This window comes from Glycine soja, chromosome 18, assembly GCF_004193775.1.
Source record: "Glycine soja cultivar W05 chromosome 18, ASM419377v2, whole genome shotgun sequence".
Classification (NCBI taxonomy): domain Eukaryota; kingdom Viridiplantae; phylum Streptophyta; class Magnoliopsida; order Fabales; family Fabaceae; genus Glycine; species Glycine soja.
In genome coordinates, this window is record NC_041019.1 from 57,642,851 (window position 1) to 57,663,694 (window position 20,844).

General features: G+C 32.9%; 3 protein-coding genes across 5 annotated transcripts; 2 read left to right on the forward strand and 1 right to left on the reverse strand.

The window, feature by feature from the left end:
• Positions 1-234: 234 nt before the first annotated feature.
• Positions 235-2,000, forward strand: LOC114396714 (NAC domain-containing protein 83-like). The gene is made up of 3 exons (XM_028358840.1): positions 235-810; positions 893-1,146; positions 1,244-2,000. Exons 1-3 carry the CDS (start codon positions 630-632, stop codon positions 1,496-1,498), a joined length of 690 nt encoding a protein of 229 aa, XP_028214641.1. The 5' UTR covers positions 235-629; the 3' UTR covers positions 1,499-2,000.
• A 10,852-nt stretch (positions 2,001-12,852) lies between these two features.
• LOC114397642 (uncharacterized protein At2g33490) lies at positions 12,853-18,690 on the forward strand. 3 transcript variants are annotated; one of them, XM_028359787.1, is made up of 11 exons: positions 12,853-13,195; positions 13,286-13,358; positions 13,429-13,506; positions 13,584-13,645; positions 13,763-13,831; positions 13,915-13,943; positions 14,031-14,238; positions 14,348-14,590; positions 15,232-15,285; positions 15,383-16,377; positions 18,315-18,690. In XM_028359787.1, the coding sequence occupies exons 1-10, from the start codon at positions 13,082-13,084 to the stop codon at positions 16,346-16,348; spliced, it is 1,896 nt and encodes a 631-aa protein (XP_028215588.1). In that variant the 5' UTR covers positions 12,853-13,081; the 3' UTR covers positions 16,349-16,377; positions 18,315-18,690. The 3 variants fall into 3 exon arrangements, with proteins under 3 accessions (XP_028215588.1, XP_028215586.1, XP_028215587.1); XM_028359785.1 differs by having other exon boundaries at positions 13,584-13,831; XM_028359786.1 differs by having other exon boundaries at positions 13,584-13,831; positions 18,362-18,690.
• A 325-nt stretch (positions 18,691-19,015) lies between these two features.
• On the reverse strand, positions 19,016-20,503 carry LOC114397643 (leucine-rich repeat protein 1-like). Its single transcript, XM_028359788.1, has 7 exons — positions 20,291-20,503; positions 20,071-20,203; positions 19,891-19,962; positions 19,679-19,822; positions 19,534-19,605; positions 19,389-19,460; positions 19,016-19,301 (listed from the first exon to the last, which is right to left on the reverse strand). The coding sequence occupies exons 1-7, from the start codon at positions 20,370-20,372 to the stop codon at positions 19,223-19,225; spliced, it is 654 nt and encodes a 217-aa protein (XP_028215589.1). The 5' UTR covers positions 20,373-20,503; the 3' UTR covers positions 19,016-19,222.
• Between the last annotated feature and the right edge of the window lie 341 nt (positions 20,504-20,844).

Sequence of the window (20,844 nt, forward strand, 5' to 3'; positions counted from 1 at the left end):
GGGCGCTGCGTTGCAAAAGCCTATGTGGTATTTATTTCATTTGTTCCCCGTTAAGGGAGAGAGAGGGTTACTTGTGTACTTTCACATCACTCACCAAAGCAACTGATAAAGCCCTTGGGTCAGGTCACCTCCAGCTGTATCCAATGACATAAGCAGACTTCATGCACCTATATCGCCTTAACAAGAAAAGGAAACAAATGCCATATCCTTACTTACCTTAACTTTTTTTACAGGAGATCTTGATCTTGTTTTGTTTTGTTTTATTGAAGGAAGGGACACAGTACTACAAGAAAGCAAGAATAAGAATTGGCAGGAGAGAACTCAACTATGTTCACACAAACCAAAATAAAAACTTAAACCATAGTCCATACTTGTCAAAGTAAAAGAAAGGTTGAGTCTAGCTTACGCCAAATGTGTCGTCTTATTCTTCTCCTTCCTGTCAGACCCATTACTATAAAAGAAGCCACACTGCATCCTTCTCCATACCCTTTTGCTTTCTTTATCCAATAATAATAACCCCCTTTTTCCCTCTCCATACCCTTTTGCTTTCTTTATCCAATAATAAGAACTTCCCACGAGTGGCTTTAACTGGTCTGGTCTGGTCTGGTCGGACACACAAAAATATTAGTATGGAGAAGGTGAGTTTTGTGAAGAATGGAGAGCTTAGATTGCCTCCGGGGTTTCGTTTCCACCCGACTGATGAGGAGCTGGTTTTGCAGTACTTGAAGCGCAAGGTCTTCTCCTGCCCTCTGCCAGCCTCTATCATTCCTGAGGTTGATGTTTGCAAGTCTGATCCTTGGGATTTGCCAGGTTCCTTTCTGCTCACACCCACCCCCCTTCTCTCTTCTCATCTTATTTACTAACTAATTGCAATGCCATGGCCCCTGTTTAGGTGATTTGGAGCAAGAGAGATACTTCTTTAGCACCAAAGAGGCCAAATATCCCAACGGAAATCGCTCTAACAGAGCCACAAATTCGGGTTATTGGAAGGCAACTGGCTTGGACAAACAAATTGTTACTTCAAAAGGGAACCAAGTTGTGGGGATGAAGAAGACACTTGTTTTCTACAGAGGCAAGCCTCCTCATGGATCCAGAACTGATTGGATCATGCATGAGTATCGCCTCAACATCCTTAACGCCTCTCAGGTGAGACCAAACTAACTAATTACTTTATTTATCTGCGTGCATACATTTACATTAACATTACTCATAGCTAGAATCTTTTTTTTTTTTTTTTGTGCAGAGCCATGTTCCCATGGAAAATTGGGTTCTATGTCGCATATTTTTGAAGAAGAGAAGCGGTGCTAAAAATGGGGAGGAGAGCAACAAGGTGAGGAACTCTAAGGTGGTTTTCTATGACTTCCTAGCGCAGAACAAGACTGATTCCTCATCCTCGGCCGCCAGTGGAATTACACATGAACATGAATCAGATGAACATGACCATGAAGAGAGCAGTAGCTCCAACACCTTCCCTTATACTATTAGAACGAAACCTTAACAACCAAGTCAACAACCACCTTCCTTAAAAAGTTGATTATCACCTAGTTTTTTTTTTTTTAATTCTCTTTCCCTTTCCCTGTAATCATCATCAACCACTTGTTGAAAGGAAGCATCCCTCCCAATGAGACCGGCATTAGTTAAAGGGTAGCCTGCAGAGTATGGTACTGATAGTAGCAGTGTGTAATGGACTCCCCATTTTCCTTCAATTTAACCTTTTTTTCTAATGCCCATGCTTCTTCTTTTAGCAAAAAGCTACTCATTTTCAGTTTCAAAGGAGATGCTTTGACAGAGGAAAAGTAGAAAGCATAAGAAAAGAAGATCAAAATATATATTGTCAAAAATTAAAACACCGTTTTCAGGAGAATAAGAACATAATCTATGCGACATCAGCGACGCACTAGTTACTTGCTCTTCTTCCTTTAGGGAAAGAAGAAGGGTGCCCAGCTCCTCAATGTTTATTCTTGCCGGATCGAATTTTCAATATATTTTTTTTGGGCTTATACAAAACTGTTATTTATGTATCTTAATCAACTGCAACTCTAAAAATGTTTTGCTTTTCATTTAGGTATGCAGACATTCAGGGCATATTTTCCACAACATTGATTGGAATTGTCATTCTAGTTTTTACTAAATAGCAGTAGACAGTTGTAGGCGGAGAAGTAGATGGGGTATGTTGGTCGAGGGAAACTAACCTGTTTACAATTGCAATGATAATTTTAAAATATACACACAGTATCATATTCATAGTATGTTTTACAAACAATTAAAACTTTTACACGAGAAAGCATATTTTGACGAGGGACCCTTCACCTTGATCCAAAAACTGATTAATGACCCCCCATCCCAGACTTCCATGAAGTACTAGGATTTTTTTTCCACCTTCACAAGTATGCGTATCTTATCCATATCCTTTCTACTTCTAACTCTTAATAAGTCCGCTATTTGATTTTTTCAATTTTCCAAATCACCAATATTGACTTTATTAAACACACAGTATGAAATATGATAATTGCTTGTGCAGCTTATCACACTTCCTACTACTCAATCATGCACAATTACTTTTCTTTGTCATGTCAGGTAACAATAACATATACGTAATGGAAATCGAGTTAACCTAACATTTAGCGATATTAAAATTTCAAAACAAGTGATTAAGTGCTTTGACAGAATGACTTTTTATTTATTATTATTATTATCGAGGTTTCTCTATAGCCATCCTGTACTAGTGTTTTAAGTAACACGTCTAGTTTTGAACGATAGAAAACATGAAAGCTACATTTCCCTCTTTGTAAAATTTGTCTACCTTATATGCATACAACACTGTCGTACACGAGTGCCACTAGCCAACTTGGAGTTGACCAAACCTTGCACACTACAACTCAAACCAACCGATCCAATTTGCACTTAGAAAAATAAATAAACTATAAGGAATAATTCTGCAATTTGCAGATTAAACTAGCAGTGTTATCATCATCTCCAATTAAAATATATAGACACATAAAATTATAAAGTACGTCTCTCAATTATTATATGTATTGATAACAGTTTAATAAATTTAACTGTATAAAACATCACTTTAAAGGCCACTTAGTCAGAGTATGTCAGGCCGAAAACAAATTAACGAATAGGACATACAAACCCTGCCAAATGGATTCTGGGAAAGTAGGGACCGCATACATTAAACTTGATTACCGTAAAAATAAAAATAAAAATCATATTTTCACTCTTTTTTTCACAGCATGTAAAAAATGAATTACATATATAAAAAAAAGGTATTGTTTTTTTTTTAACAGAAAAAAGTAAAAAAAGGTATTGTTTAAAATTATAAAAATACCTAATGTAAAATGTAGTACATTTATGGATGTAAAGATTTGGTTGTCTAAAGTAAGAGACATAAAACTTGTTGACGAATGTCCCAAAGAGTTGAGTTGTTATAGTGTAAAATCTTACCGTATTTATATGTGTGGAAGAATAATTTATTTAACAAGAAAATTTGCGTTCAAATTTTTTTTGTGTAAAATTTTTTTGGATAAAAAATAGTTATGCATTATGAGTGAAATTTGTCTTTGACTCAGTGAGTTAGGAAACACATGTGGTCTTTAATTCAAGACAAAAAAATATATAAAAAATGATTTATTTATCAAAAAAATTTGTGTTTGATTTTCTTTGTGTACAAAATTTTCTTGGGTTAAGAAAAGTCACATTCTGCGAGCGGAATCATTTTTTGATCCAACTGGGGGACACTTATGATGTATGAGTCAAGAGAAAAAGTTATGTATATATTTATCCACATATCATATACAATGGCTCAAAGAAGGACAATCTCATGCAACTAGTGCCAAATACATAAAATGGTCAAATGAATTTGTTGAATGGTCAGAACTCAAAAACCAAATTGCAATAGGTGAGTTCAATTCCACTGCATGGACTATTGACACTGGAACTTTCATACCAACGACAAGGGACCTAAATGGCATATATACATGATATCCAAAGTTTCTTGGTGGGGCTTCTTGACGGATAGCGTACAAAAAAAAAAAAACAAAGGAATTGCTATGCTGAAAAAGACATAAGACTCTAACATTCTCAATGTCCTGAAATTGCATTGCAATTTGATTTCAAATTCTCATTTAATGAACAAATTGGATCGTGTTGTTCAATTCACTAATAAATTGTGTTATCTAGGACCTTCGTCCTTCAAAGATGTTGATTGTGAGAGGGAAAGGGATGGGATTTATTCTTCTAGGGTACTTGAAGAATAAGAACTTGTAAGACTGATGGAATGAGTACAATGGATTTGTGGCACAAACGAATGGGACACACGTCTATGAAGATCACCCAGTTGACACACAGAGCTAACAAACTTAAAAAATGTAGTGCGACGTGACATTTGTTTTAGAGCAAACCAAGCTAGAGAAGAATTTCTTGAGTGAACATAAAGGTAGTAGTACATTTAAATTAATTTATTGTCAATTATGAGGAGCATACAAGACTTCTTTAACAAGAGTTACTTTTTATTTCTTAACAATTGTCAATTATTGTTCACAAGTTGATCGGGTGGATATATCTATAAGTTGATAATTAAATTAAACAAGAGGTGTCAATAGACCTATAAAAATCACTTTAGTTGAGAGATAATTTCATAAACAAGTAAAAATATTCTAAAATGATAACGCGAGAGACTTTACATGTATGAGAAAATATTTTCTTGATCATCAAATTATTTTTCTAGCATCTTGTATCACAACACCCAAACAAGATGAGAGAGTAGAGAGAAAACATAAATATATTTTGAATGTGGCACGATCACTGTGATTCCAAGGAATTTTTTCCATTGAATTATGAGGAGGGTATATTTTTACTTTAAGCTATATTTAATAAATTGAGCATTCACCTTAGTGTTGAATGAAAAAACTTCTAATGAGATGTTGCCAGGTACCCGTATGTTAAGAATGAGTGGAAGTTATTTGCTTAGGAGACAAAAAAAGATCTTTGTCTCTCGAGGTGTTGAATTTGTTGATTTAATACATCCATTTACTGCAAGTAATCATGCACTTAAAAGAACAAGGTGATCAAAGTGTTGGAAACTTGTAGGACGTTAAGAACTTGTAGAGGACATGACTCGTGAAGTGCCTCAATGAGATTATGCATAAAGTGTAATACATCATCATGAAACCATGATAGACGATATTAGGGTGAACCAAATGAAGAACTAGTTGAGCAAATTATTTCAAAAATGATAAATTTCACTTGCAGACAATGCCACTGAGAACCTTTCCTATGTAGAGGACACGAAGTAAAATAGACATCCACCTGTATGCATGACTTTGCGACTGATATAACTAGAAGAATAAGCCCATCCAACCATTCATCTTCATCAACAATTTGCTTAGGTGACCTTTATGCCATATCACATTATGTGAATTGTGATAACTTTTCTCTAACACACCTTGTTTTTCTTGCTTCTACTTCACAGCAAAATAAGCCATTTATTTATATTAAAGAATTAAAAGATAGCTGATGGAATGAAACCATGAAAAATTAGATACAAGCCCTTGAATAAAATGAAACTTAGATGATCACAAATCGACCCTTTGGGAAGAAGCATTTGGCTATAAGTGGGTCTACCGAATTAAAGATAATTATGATGGGAGAGATTTAAAGTATGACTAGTTATTATTCTTCGCAACCATCAGATGAAAAGGATTGATTATATTGAGATATTTACCCTAATTGTCAAAATGGTGATTGTATGCACTATGCAGAGTGTTAGCATTACCAACTGCGAATTGCATCATACGGATTTCCACAATGCATTTTTCCAAGGGTAGTTGAGGAAGTGGTGTACATGAATCCACCAGTTCACCACTTGACATATTAGGATGGTGTGCTTATAAGAACATGTAGAAAGCTACCATTTTATTCAATCTTGAAATTGTAAATCTTGTTACTTACACCCTCTAATTCATTAAACTAGACAAATGAGTAAAAGTTGAGCTTTAGAATTTAATTTGTTGAACGAAAATGGTTTGGCAATTAAAAATAAAAATAGAGAATAAAAAGGAATTTTAAAAAATGTAATTAAATTAAATTTTTGAAATGATTTAGTTGCCGACGGGAGTTTCTTGTGATGGTGGGCTTAGTATCATCTAATAAGGCTGTTAGAGTTCTTCACGTCACCTTTTCTATTAAGTTTCATTTTCATGAAGAAAAAAAGGATGAGAGAGAGCGACTTGTATGAATTGCTGACTTTTTGTCAATCACGTGGGCAGCCTATCATGGTAGACCAAACATGACCCACTCACTCCAAGCTAAACTTTGTAGGCTCACCTGATTAGGTCAATCACATTAAAAATATAAGAGGCCTGCTCTTCCTAAAAAATTGCCTTGCAAAAAAGGGAATATGTACATCCATCAATTTTGACCACTTCCACCAACAAACCAACTATTTTTTAGACTGATTTTTTTTTCTTATTTCTTTTCCACTCATCAAATAAATCTAAAGATATGGGCCACAATTCCCAAAACAGATCCAGGAGCTAGAGCCTTTGATGGCCTTCTTCCGCGAGTATCAAAGACAAATTGAATTTCATCCACTTTAGTTAAAGGTGACGGGCCATAAATTAAGAGCCCCACAAAACTAAGGCCCAAATCACAATTCTCACTCCTTCAGATGGCTGTTGCTTCCTGCACCCAATATAACTTCTTTTACACCAGCAAGTGTAGTGAAAAGACCAAATTATCCTTAAGTTAAAAATCAAATACACCATCCCTCCCCACTCCATTTACACCTCCTTCCCCTCCGTGTTGTGCCGCGACACCAAACACCATTGACGTCTCCTTCCCCCCTGTGCTGTGCCGTGAGTCCATTCCTCCCATCTGTTGTGATCAACATGCATTTTTCCATTCCATCGTGCATCCCCGTCATGAGTGCTCCCTTCTATACATCTTTGTTTTTTACTGCATTAAACCATACAGATTGACAATTCATATGATATATGAGGGAATCCGTATGGATCCTACAAATTCTCAATCTGTATTTTTTTATTAATTTTAAATAATCTTTTTATTAAATAAATAATTAGTTTAATAAATTTGTTTATTTAAAAATCAATGTTTAAATTTTTTGTTATTTAATTATTTTATAAATAACTATTGTTGTTTGTTTTAAATATTTTTTATTTAATTAACTATTTTTGTTTAGATTAGTTTATTTTAAATAATATTTTATTTAATAAATAAATAATTTAATAAATTTTTATTTTAAAAAATCAATGTATAAATTTTTGTTATTTAATTATTTTATAAATAAATATTTTAATACATTTATATATTTAAAATAGTTATTTATAAAATAGTTAAATAACAAAAATTCCAAATTTTTGTAATGTATATATTTTAGAATTTAGTTAAACAAAAAAATGTAATATTGTATAAGAAATTTTTTTTTATTAATATATTTGTATAAATATTATTACATTAATAGTATTAAATATTTATATAAATAGTGTTTGGAAGTATAAAAAATCTAAAAATGAATTTCTTCATTTATTTATAAATATTTAAAGTATTAAAATAGTTATTTATAAAATAATGAAGTAGTCATTTATTAGAAATAAAATATAAAACTATACTTTAATTTTGATCATATATTTTAGTTTGGTAGAATTAATGATGTGAAGTATACAAATTTAAAAAATGAATTTCTACATTGATTTATGAATATATAAAAGTATTAAAATAGTTATTTATAAATAATTAAATATTTATTTTAAAAATATTTCAATAACAAACTAAAGACAACTAACGACCCCATACATAATTCTAATTATTTTTCAATAAATCTATTTATTTTTAAAAAATTTCATGTTAAAACTTATTTTAAAATCTTCTACACTAGATAAATATGTCAATATAACAATCAATATGTTTTTTAACATATACTATCACACAATTTTATTATTTTTTCATTGAATATATTACTATATTACATTGAAATTGATAAGCATATATATGAAAATTTATATCTAAATTTTCATATTTTATACACTTGCATAAACTAGTTAATATAATAATATTTACACAAATATATTAAAAAAATATAACTAAATTTATAAAAAAAACATTAAAAATAAAATTTAATTAATTTGTTTTTTAAAAAAAATTAGATTATACTGATTGACAATCTGTATGATTGGGTAATCCATAAGGTTCATATGAATTGGTAATCAGTATGAATCTTACGGATTGTTTCATACGAATTGGTAATCCATATGAATTTTACAGATTGTTAATTCATATGAAACTTACGGATTGTCAATCCGTATGACACTTATGAATTTTTAATCCGTATGAAACTTATGAATTTTTAATCCATATGAATTATACAAATTATCAATTTATATTTTTATTATGGATTCGCACATATCAAAGTTGAAGTTACATACGAAAAAAACTAACCTCCTTTGTCGTTGCACCGCAACACTTGACGATAACCACGAAGTGTAAACAAATCACCACGACAGTTCATCTCAACCAAACCAGCCACAACACGGAAAGAGAAGCTCAACCGCAAGAATTCCAGATTGAATGGTGTATAAAGAAGAAAAAAAAAACCAAAAAACGTAAAAAAAGAAATTAACAGGCGTAACTTTAAAATTTTCAAAAAATTGTTAGATGTGGAAGAATTATATATAATGTAGGAAGAAAATCCCCCTTCAGATACCTAGATTAGGATTGGAAGACGGACTCACTTCTGTTCAATTAATAAGGGCCCATTTGATTAAATTGTTCGATTGATCATTTGCTGCGAAGTATGTGAAAGTTATAGGTTTGTCTTGCATTTAAATTTAAAATATTAAATAATAAGACGATAATCGATTATAACTTCTTTTTTCTCTGGAAGGGCTGGTGTTTTATATATAAAAAATTCAAAATCTCTAACCCCTTTCTGTGCTACCAAAGTAGAGAACATTCTTAAATATTACTGGTTAACTCTTGGCAATGATATATGTGTGTACTTCTCTTGCGCAGCACATGTGTCATTGAGGATTTCAGAGATATTTGATTTGTTGTGGATGGTGCTTGGTCTATATAAGACTCTGTAAACCTCCCAACTTCTTCTATACTAGGCGTTGTTTCAGTTAGATTAGACCCACATAATTATGTTGGATCGAAGAAAGCGCAGAAAATTAGACTGGAATCTTACATTTTCCTTTTACACTTAACAGATGCTTTACGTATTTTAGTTTTTCAATTATCTGACTCCATTGCCAAAGTTTGAGTCTAATTTTCATCCTTATTAGAAGTTTTTTTCACCGTGAATCTTGTGTTGACAAATCACTTAGAGAGTGCTTTTATAATAGTATTATCAGAGGAAGATAATTTAGCAAAATTTAAATTAAAAACCTATTTTGATAATCCAAAACAAAATACATGCCACTTACATTAGCAATTCCAATTTGTTCTCAATAGTATATTTGAGTGGTAGGGTTTTGGAGGACAGAGATAGTGGAAATTTTTCATTTCTGCTAAATGTTGTATAATTTGATAAATATTTAAAATAAAAGAAGGAAATGATTAGATGAATATAATTTTTAATGCTTTAGTTTTTTTGTTTATTCTTATAAACATTATATTAATTTCTAAATCTTTAAACAAAACTATCTTCACTTTTTTTTCTCCACCCATATATAACTTTTCTATTATCTTTTTGTTTGATGTTTTAGAAAAAAAATGTTCCTTATTTTTTATCATTTTACAATATTAAGGAAGCATTAAATATCTTTTTACTTTTATATTCTTAACATTTTTATTTTTAAACTGTTTATTTAAAAAAAACTAAAATTGTGAAATCTCAATTGTCCCAAGGTTTTGTTTGGAAAAAGTAGTTAAAAGCTAATAAATTAATTGATAGATGAAAAGTTGATAGTCAAAAGTTGTTAAACTAATTTATGAATTGTAAGTCTTTGATAAGATTATTTGTTAAAGTAATTGATGTCAAAATCTATTTCACATGCTACCAAGGACCTTCATAATTTTCTTAATAAAAATGGTATTTATGTAACTATAATTGTTTAGGAAAACGTTCTATTAATTATGTTTTGTAAATCTACTGAATCAAAATGGAATATATTACTTATGAAATTATCATTTATGATAATAATAACTAAATAACCATTATAGAAGAATTTATTTTCAAATTATTGGAAAGTAGAAGAAGAATACTGTGTTGTGGAATGCTCGTTGCCTTAAAAGCAATTTTTTGCAAAGTATTGGTGCAATTCAATATGCAATTTACTTTTCTAATGTTTACATATTAGTGTCTTTAGATCCATATACTTAAAGGCCAAAAGCACAGCCTTCTAAACAATGCTTGTAAGAATAAAGACGGAAGGATCGATAATTAATATATATATATATATATATATATATATATATATATATATATATATATATATATATATATATATATATATATATAAAAGACACATTATGATATGAATAAAGAATATTTGTTGATGTGTCTCAAAGTTAAAGTTTAAACAGACAATCTTTTATGTAATGTTAATAAGTTTGTAAAAATTAATAAATAGCCTTGAACTTTCAAATCAATTACAATCAAATTATTATAAATGAAGAGTAATAAAGTGATTTAATTATAAATATAATCATTTATAATTTTTAAAAGTAAGTAAATCTCATTTTCGTCCTTAAATTTGTAAGACTTTATCATAGTAGTCCATAATTTTTACTAATTATTAAGTAAATACCTTAATTTAAATTCATTTAAGCAAGTTAGTCTCTATCCTTAGAGTCTCACTAACTCTACTGAATAAATGATGATCTGACACGTTATGTGCCAAATAGGTAGCCACATGGCACGCCATTTAGATGCCAAGTTATGCACATGTCACCAATGACCAAATTGACACTTTGAGGCACATTTTTTACAACGATTTCAGAAATGCTTGGAAGTTAGGTCATGCACGAGTCAACAAAGATAAAATTGACACTTTCATGGATTTTTTTACTGCGATTTTAGACATGCTCCTCCTCTCACTTTCTTTCTCTCCCATGGTAATCTCACTCACCCACCTTTCTCTTTCTCTTCTTTCCTTTCTCACCACCCTTTTCTCTCTTACTCGTCCTCCTCCCGTCATTTTTTTTTTTTACTTTTTTCTCTCACCTTATATTGTCTCTATCATCTTCTTTTCTTATTCCAACCTTTTTCCCTCACACTTTAAGAAAAATTTCTTAAGCTCTTATCTTTTGTCCTTTTCTAAATTGACTTTTAATCTTCTTTTTAAATAAATTATTAATAGTTTAAAATAACATTATATCACAATATAAATTAGTTTTATAAATCTAAAATATAATTTTTATATATGCTCAAAAGTATTTATTTATTATAAATTTTAGTTATATAAAATAACCATTAATCATATGCATTGCACATCCTAAAATACTAGTATTTTAAGAAATTTGATATCCTCTAGGCATTTTTTTAATTCTATCACAACACTATTTCTCCGATTCTTTCTAACTCTTATGTCTCTCCATTATTTACTTTTTTTCTTTTACTTTCATGTTGTTTTGTCGTTTGTGTTTGAGAGACTTGATTGCAAGAGAGAATCCAATTTCATTAGCAATTGGTGTCAAACCCTCTCCTTAGTGATTATATTTGATAATGAGACTGGTTGAAATCAAGTTTGACCATCTTTGTCTTCATCTTCATCAAAGGCAAAAAAGGTAGGTGAAGTGTGTATTTGGATGAGTGTATGCCCGACTATTTTTAGGATTGGTAATTGACTCTAAAAATCAATACAAGATTTTTTAGCGTATTTTTGGTGGAGTTCTTAAATGATGGATTACTAAAAAGTAGATATATCTTGTTGGTATGGGTAGTAGACATTAATTCTTTTAAGTCTTCCTCAAGTAAACAATCCTATACCTACATAACCTTTGAATCTCTCTCTTTTTGATGTGTATTCGATTCATTCATGTGTCCTTCCTATGTTGGTGGTGTTTGTGATATCTAAGTAGTGTGCATGGTGGTGTTTGTGATATCTTTTATGTTTGTGTGTGTGTGTGTGAAATGGGAAAGGATTCTCTCTAGTGACGTTTTCACTAGATGAGATATGACCCTTAAATATTTATTGTTAATAAAATATATTATTATAAAGTAAAAATTTTGTAAAATCAATAGTGAGATCATTTTATTTGATAATCTCATTTTTTTTTCACATGAGAAGATCTGTTCCCATGTAAAATAGACTTTACTTTTACAAAGTTGTGTGATAATAACTCTCTCTTTTTATGTGTACATGTGAACCTAATTCTGCTTCTACTTTTACAAAGTGAATTCTAAGCTCAATCTTAGTCAAAGTTAATTTTTTCTCACAAATTGAGTTGAGATTGAACAAGTACTCATGAGTTGAAATATGTGTGTATGAACTTGACTATTCTTCCCCTCTACAAAGCAAGTTTTAATCTCAATCAAAGTGAGTAATCTCTCATCAAATTGAATTGATATCAAATAAGTACTATCAAGTTAAGATTTAATTGTCATGTTTTTGAGTTTGTTATTTAAAGCAACTTTCAATCTCAATTGTGTTTGTTTAAAAAATACAATTATTTAAAGAAGTCAAAGTTGAAGAATTTATATAAATGCTTGTGAATATGGTATATTTTCTTTTATTATTTTTTGTTTGGAGAAAAAAATAAAAATTTAATTTATAAAAGGTATTTTTATGACTTTTGACCAACCAATGGAAGTATTTAGGGGGACTAGTTTAATAATAAAAAGTATTATAATATATAAGGGTGGAGAGGGGAGGAAGAAGTCAAGAAAGAAGAAGGTTAGGGATAATTTACTTGTAGAATAATAGTAATAGAAATAATAAATGATAGGTGTGTGAATTGTGAGTTGTTGGCGTAAGCAGAGGAAGCGGTTGAAGAAAGAAATGGTCTGAGATGGAGATTTGACTTCTCCTCCTGGTTGTTGATTTCCATTGCGCACTCTAATCGCAATTGATTTGATTTTACAAAGAGAGAGAAGAAACAATTGGAATTTGCAAGGATGAAGAGCTCTCTGAAAAAATTGCGAGGTCTGGCACTTCACAATCACAAGCATGTCTCCTCCAAGTCCATTCGGCCTCTGGGCCAGCTTGACGAGCTCGCCCGGGCAACCCAGGCATTTCTATTTCTCGAAAAAGATATCATACCATACCATACCATACCATGCAAGTTTTAGGGTTTGATGGATGGAGGAATGACTTTGCAGGATATGCAAGACATGAGGGACTGCTATGACACCTTGCTTTCCGCCGCCGCAGCAACCGCCAGCAGTGCTTATGGTAGGGTTCATCAAATCATTCATTCGTGCCTTTTATTTTATGATGATGAATTGATGATCTATTATTACAGAATTCTCCGAGTCCTTGCGGGACATGGGCTCTTGTCTTCTTCAGAAGACTGCTTTAAATGATCACGGAGATGAAACTGGTACGCCTACGCTGCTTCTGCTGTCTGTTACTTCTTCTTCTACTCATCTCATCACCTTTTCATTTCTTCACTTGCAGGAAAACTTCTCCTCATGCTTGGCAAAATCCAGTTCAAACTCCACAAACTCATTGATCATTATGTCACTTCCTATTTCCTTCTCTCTATTCTTTCCCTTTTTCTTTCCCTTTCTCTCTCTCTCTCTCTCTCTCTCTCTCTCTCTCTCTTCTTTTCATCACTCTTTTCTTTCCCTTTTCAGCGTTCTCATATATTCCAGACAATTACCATTCCCTCAGAGTCTCTCTTGAATGAACTTCGAATTGTCGAGGTTTCCATCTCTATCAATTACCCTACGCCTATTCTTTTATCCTTCTACATTGATTACTTCTGATCATTTTTTTTTTTGTCCAGGAGATGAAGCGGCAATGTGACGAGAAAAGGTTTGAAATGCTATGCTGGATCTAGTTTTTTCTTTCAATGTCATACAGATATATTACGTCTTATGTGTTATATGATCTGATCTGCAGAGACTTGTATGACTATATGGTAACAAGATATAGAGAAGGAGGCAGGTCTAAAGGTGGCAAAGGGGAGACTTTTTCATTGCAGCAGTTGCAAACTGCTCATGATGAATATGACGAAGAGGCTACATTGTTTGTTTTCCGATTGAAATCTCTGAAGCAAGGACAATCGCGTAGTCTTCTAACACAGGCAGCACGCCACCATGCTGCTCAGGTTCTTCATATTTCCCTATTTCCTTCTAAGAATTGGGAATTCCTTCTTTTTCTCTTTCTTTTTATTTTTTATGTTGATTACCGTTGCTTTCTGTTATGCCCGAAAACAGTTATGTTTCTTCAAGAAAGCAGTCAAGTCCCTTGAGACAGTAGAACCACATGTTAAATCAGTAACTGAACAGCAACACATTGATTACCACTTCAGTGGTCTTGAAGAGGAGGATGGGGATGAAGGTGATTATGGAGATGATGTTGGTGGTGGTTATGATGAGAATGATGATGGGGAGCTGAGTTTTGACTATGGACAAATCGAACAAGACCAAGATGTTTCTACATCACGAAACTCAATGGAGGTGACTACCTTAAGAAACTAGAAATCTGTAATCTTTTTCTTCCCCTTTTATGTTTCTCTAGGTTCTTTAGAAATGAATGTCTAATGAAGACTGGGCAACTAAATCTAGTAACAGGCATAAATGAGCAGGCGAATGATTGTGCTGTCACGTCGTGGTGGTTAGGGGGTTTGAATCCTACTGCATGCTAAAGAGAATACAAGTAAAATCAAAATTAATTAGTGAATGAATGAATTCCTGGGGGGGGGGGAAAGATTATGTTCTGTAGGAAGGCCTTTAGGAAACAAACTCCATGAGCATTAGAGTTGTGGACAAAGATGTTTTGCAGTCTTGTGCACAGAAACTTTGCATCCTTGTTTGTTTAAATGTGACTATCTGCTCTATGCACGTGAGTAAATAGTTTAATTTAAATGCTGCTTGATCAATGGATTGAGCAAGAACCTCTTCAAGAAGACTGAGTTTTAACTACTCTGGTCAATGCATAAAAATGCTATGGAAGTTTTCAGTAATGAACTTCAGATTATGAAGATTTTGGATCAAAACCAAATATATACTTTTAATTTTCAAGTTTATAAAACACTTCAATTAGCTTATATTACTCATCTTGATGACTTGCTGCTTAACCATGTTTGTTTCTTTTACAGTTGGATCAGGTGGAACTTACACTTCCTAGAGATTCTACAGCTGAAGCTGCTAAGGTAAAAAAAGACATCTATTATCTTCAATTTCCTTTTGCCTATAAAATTTAAAGTATGCAAGAGCATGTATAGTGAATATCTTTTGCTCTATTTGCAGGAAAACTTAGACAACCTTGTAAGGAATTTGTTTTCCTTCAAGGTTAGGGCAGGGAGCCAATCTGCCCCACTTTTTGCTGATAATAAACCAGATGCAAGTGAAAAACTGAGACAAATGCGCCCATCTTTATCACGGAAGTTCAGTTCATATGTGCTACCCACACCAGTTGATGCTAAGAGTTCAACCTCTTCAGGGTCAAATAATCCAAAGCCTTCCAAAATGCAGGCAAATTTAAATGAACCTACAAAGAACTTGTGGCATTCATCCCCATTGGAACAAAAGAAACAAGAAAAAGATATAGGAGATGAGTTTTCTGGTTCAATTGTCAGAAGTGCACAGTCAGTACTCAAGGAAAGTAATAGCAATACTGCCTCCATGAGATTGCCGCCTCCTTTAATAGATAGTCTTTTATCCTCAAACCGTGATTACATTTCTGCTTACTCTAAAAAGATTAAAAGACATGCCTTTTCTGGCCCATTGACAAGTAATCCTGGGCCTACCAAGCCTGTCTCCGTAGAAAGTGTTCAACTGTTCTCTGGACCTCTTTTGCCGGCTCCAATCCCTCAGCCTCCGTCATCATCTCCAAAAGCATCTCCTAGTGCTTCTCCTACTCTTATGACTTCACCCAAAATAAGTGAGCTTCATGAACTTCCTAGGCCTCCAACCAGTTTCCCCTCCAATTCAAGGCTTTTAGGTTTAGTGGGTCATTCTGGTCCATTGGTGTCTAGAGGTCAAAAGGTGACTGCAAATAATTTGGTTGCATCAAGTGCAGCATCTCCACTGCCAATGCCACCTCAGGCCATGGCTCGTAGTTTCTCCATACCTTCTAGTGGCGCAAGAGTGGCAGCATTACATATGCCAAGAACACTAGAATCCTCTCATAGATCATCTATATCTGAGAATATTGCTTCTCCTCCTCTGATGCCAATATCATTATCTAGTAGGCGGCCATCATTAGATGGCTGATGCTGTTTTCTTGGATGTTTAGACCAGAGGTAATTTTTCAACCAGGACTGTTTTGTTTACTATTTTCTTATTTTCTATTATTTTGTTTTCCTGGATTTATTTGATCAGTTTATTTTTTTAATTGTGAAATTTAGACAGTGTAGAAAGTGTTGAAATTTCATATATAATTTGCAAAATCTTCGTCTCAATTTGCCTGGTTTGGAATGGGATAAAATGGAGATGAGGGTCAGGAACTAATTCTATAGTATCAAGAACCTGAACTGCCATTGGTATATGACACCTATTATTGAGGAAGTTTTATTCTATCTTCAAAGTTGTTAGAATATATGAAAGATATCCAATCCCCACCTAGTGGAATAAAGTGGTTAAATGAAAAATATCCAATATTATATTGATTATATCTTTAGAGTAATTTAGAGAATCTTAGTTTATCTATTAAGACTTTGTAAAATTAGAATTATAATAGAATATTAGGATAAATAAGGGTTAGTGCTTTATTTTTTTGCAACATGACATTTCACATCATATCAAGTCAATACGAATTTCATAATATTCAGTTTTTATTCTCTCCTTTTCCTCCAGCTATACCTAAATTTCTATAATTTCAACATGGTATTATTCTATCGGACCCTCATTGACCAAGTGATCTAGAACTCCCTCTTAGACACCCCCATTCTTCTAATGAAGTGTTAAATAATCACGAGGCATGTAGGCCAATGTTTTATCCATGCTTCAAGCCCAAATGGCACCTGTGTGAGGGGATGTGCTAGAGATATAATATAGAATTATTTGTCTTTACCTAACTGTTTAAACTTTTGTAATAGTTGGATTTATGACAAAATAAAACTATGTTCTATGACAAATACTTTCGAGAAATCCACATTGGGATTAAGAATATTTTTAGTGCAAGCATCTGATCTTAAATGGACTTGACATTTAACTATGTTCTAAGCACTTTACAATAGCAAGTGATACATGTAGAAACTCACTTCATAGCTATTTTATATCATTTGCTCCGTAGCATAACATGTCCAATAGGTGGAGCTGTTTTTAATTGGTGGGGTGCATGATTTAGACTAGGGGTATAAGTGGGTCGTGTCCAACCCAATTACATTTTTTGCGGGTTGGATTAGGTCATTGGGTTGGGTTTATTTATTGAACCCAACTAGAATTGGGTTTGGTAACGGGGTTTGGGTTTTAGATCCGACCAAACCAAACTCAATCTTAATACACAGTAACTATTTAACAAAAAATACTATTTGTCTACTAATATAGATAACCCTAAAGGCCCAAAGTAAACTCTCATACATCATTCAGTCTCGCACTCACTTATGATTACTGTTGACTTAAGCATTTTGAGTTTTAAAATAACATTATGTTTTATGAATACCGTGAGTTGTTAAACAGGTTACAGCCTTACAGGTTTATGTTTTATCATTATGAATGAGTTGTTACTTAAACAATTCTCAAGTTTATGGTTTATCATTATGAATGAGTTTTTATCTCATCTCAAAGAGTAGTTGTAGAAATAGTTTTGAAAATATCCCTTAGAGTTTGAGTTTGGGGTATTTTTTGAAGAGTTAAAGAGATGGACATTTTTTCAATGAATCAACTCGATGACCCAACCCAATCCAATTAAAGTTGGGTTGGGTTGCAAGAAAATAAAAGGGTAAACCAACCCAACTCAATTAAGTTTAATTGAGTTGAGTTGAAAAATAGACCAAACTCGATCCAACCTGGGTCACTTACACTCCTAATTTAGACATGATGGGACCAGTTTTTATAAAGCCTAGAATTTTTTTTTAATTCACAACTAATTGTTGTTCCAAATGGTTAAATACTATCATGTTACCACTGTAAGATTTAGCTTAGAAAGTGCCTTATTATTGTTCTTTGTTCCTACTACCAACTGTGAGAAATTTTAGTTTAACTTGGTAAGATTTAATGTTCACTTTCCGTTTTTCAGGATGTAGGGATGTACATGTTTTGACTAATATTATGCGATGAACCCAGGTATGGTCAATGGATACTTGTGCAGACTAATTCTACTGACGTCTGAAGGTGCCCTGTTTACGGCCTGGCAGATTAAGCTTAGGGCCAAGAAAGCTTAGGTCAAGTTTTGCTTACTTGCAAATATGTAAATATTCGGTATACCTAGTTTTCTTTTATCTGTCGCCATCATTGTTGATTCAACCTTATGGGCTTTTGTCTTATTTGGAAAATAAATGCCCATCGGCTTTATTGTTGAGATATGTATGCATTTAAGCAATTGACAGTAAACAATCGATCGTGCCTCCGCTTTCCGAGCGATCCAATTATCTGATTAAGTTGTGTACTTTTCAGTAAGTGCAGTTTGCTTTCGTATGCTTTTTATTTTATTTTTTATAACTTCATTTCCATAAACACATCAAAACAATTCTCGCTGAATTCGATTCTTTTCTGGATTTGCATTCAAATCATGCTTTCGATTTATCTGCAACCAGGTGGAGCTGGATGAAAAGAGAGTTAATAGGGTTAAAAAGTAGAAATGAAGTGAACTGTCATGCAATTATACTCGCGAAGCTAAAGAAACTACTTGTCAGTGTGGTTAGGTACCGTGGCATTTTCTATGGACTGGTAGAATTAGTTATGGACTTGTGGATGTGATTTTGTTTAGAAGCTGTAAGCAAAATCCAAATACCCAAATTTAATTGGCTTCTATTATTATTATTATCTATCTATCTATATGTTACAAATAGACATCCCAAACCATCCGTACTGGCTTTGAAACGAAAACAGTGCATAATACTGGTAATTTGTTATAAGAAAGTAATTTAGAAACGGATGCAAGGAAAACAGACATTTCCTATGAAGCGCTCCCTAATCCAGGATCTTTCATTTGCAGCTTTCTCCAGTATCATATCTGACGAATCCCATTAATTCTGGTCCTTTAAGTCTTGGGTTATTCTTGAAACTGTAGGAATAGTATAAAGAAATCAACTAATGTTTTGGGAAATACTAGTAACGAAGTGAGATGACCAAGTTTAGATCGAGTGATCACCTTTCTTGGGAGAACTTGGAAAAGGAGCCGTATGTCGGGAAAGTACCACATAGATCATTGTTTGATAGGTCTCTGCATAACACAATTGAGAAATTAGAATTGATGGAGAAGAATATAAAGACAAGTGTGAGAAATTAAGACTTACAAGATCTTGAGGTTTCCCAACTTAGTGAGTTCCCTCGGTATTCTTCCAGTGAGCTTGTTGCTGTTGAGTCGCCTGTATAATATATAATAAAAATAAAAGGTTAGGCTTAGGCTTGGTGAACACAGTATTTATTTAATTAACTCACAAGAATTTGATGTTGGAGAGGTTGGAGAGGGTGGCGGGGATGGAGCCAGTGAGGTTATTCTGGTAGAGACCCAAGCTAAGCAGGTTCTTGAGTTCTCCAAGTTCCTTTGGTATTGGACCCATCAAATCATTCTTGTACAGTTCTCTGCACAATCATACGTTACGTTACGTTTTGCTTCAACAAGACAAGGCAAACATAAGATTAGGGCTTACAGGAACTGAAGGCGCTGGAGCCTCCCTAGCTCTGGAACCAAATGGCCAGACAGTTTTGCGTGTCCGAGGTCTCTGCATGAGGATCATGCAATTAATTACATAATTCCAATTTTCCTCCTCTTACGGCAACAACATAACATAACATAGCATTCAAAATTGGAATAAGATTGAATGAATTACAGTCGGGTAACTCGCTTATCATCATCACAGGTAATATGGAACCATGTACAAGGATCCACCAAAGTTGGATCCCAGCTCTCTAGAACGTTATTTGGGTCTTTCACAGCTCTTCTGAACGCGAACAGAGCATCACCTGTTCGTTTTCAAGTTAAACAAATTAAGCAGAATGAAAATACTATAGTTATAGTGACAAGATTCTTGAGAAAATACTTTAGTTTACCTTCAGAGTTTGCATTCACAACAGCAAAAGGGTCCGAGAGAAGAAAAATGGCAAGAACATTAAAAAGCTGGCTCGTCTCCATCTGAAACTTGGCTGCCTCACGGGCTGACACGAATCGATGGTTCCTTTTATTTGTAGTCAAACCGTGCCTAATATTAATACTAATATTAATAGCTAGAGACCAAAGCTTCCTCTTTCTTCAATGCAATTATGCTTTTGGAATATTGGAATCACAATTTTATAGTGCTCGTAAATGATATTGGATGCTGCCTCTTTAGTTTCTGACTATTGACACACAACTAGCAATGTAGTATCATTACTCTTTTTTAAAAAAAATAATGTTAAACAAACAAATAATTCCCCTTAGGCATCTAGAACTATTAAATTGTACTACATATGTATCTTCGTGTGTGTACATACAAAACAATTATTTTTACATGTTAAGACGAAACCAATACATCTGAATTATATAATTATATATTTATGGTTAATATTGATTTCATTCAATTTAGTCTTAACTCTTAACTAAGTTTAAAGTTGTTATTCTTGAGATA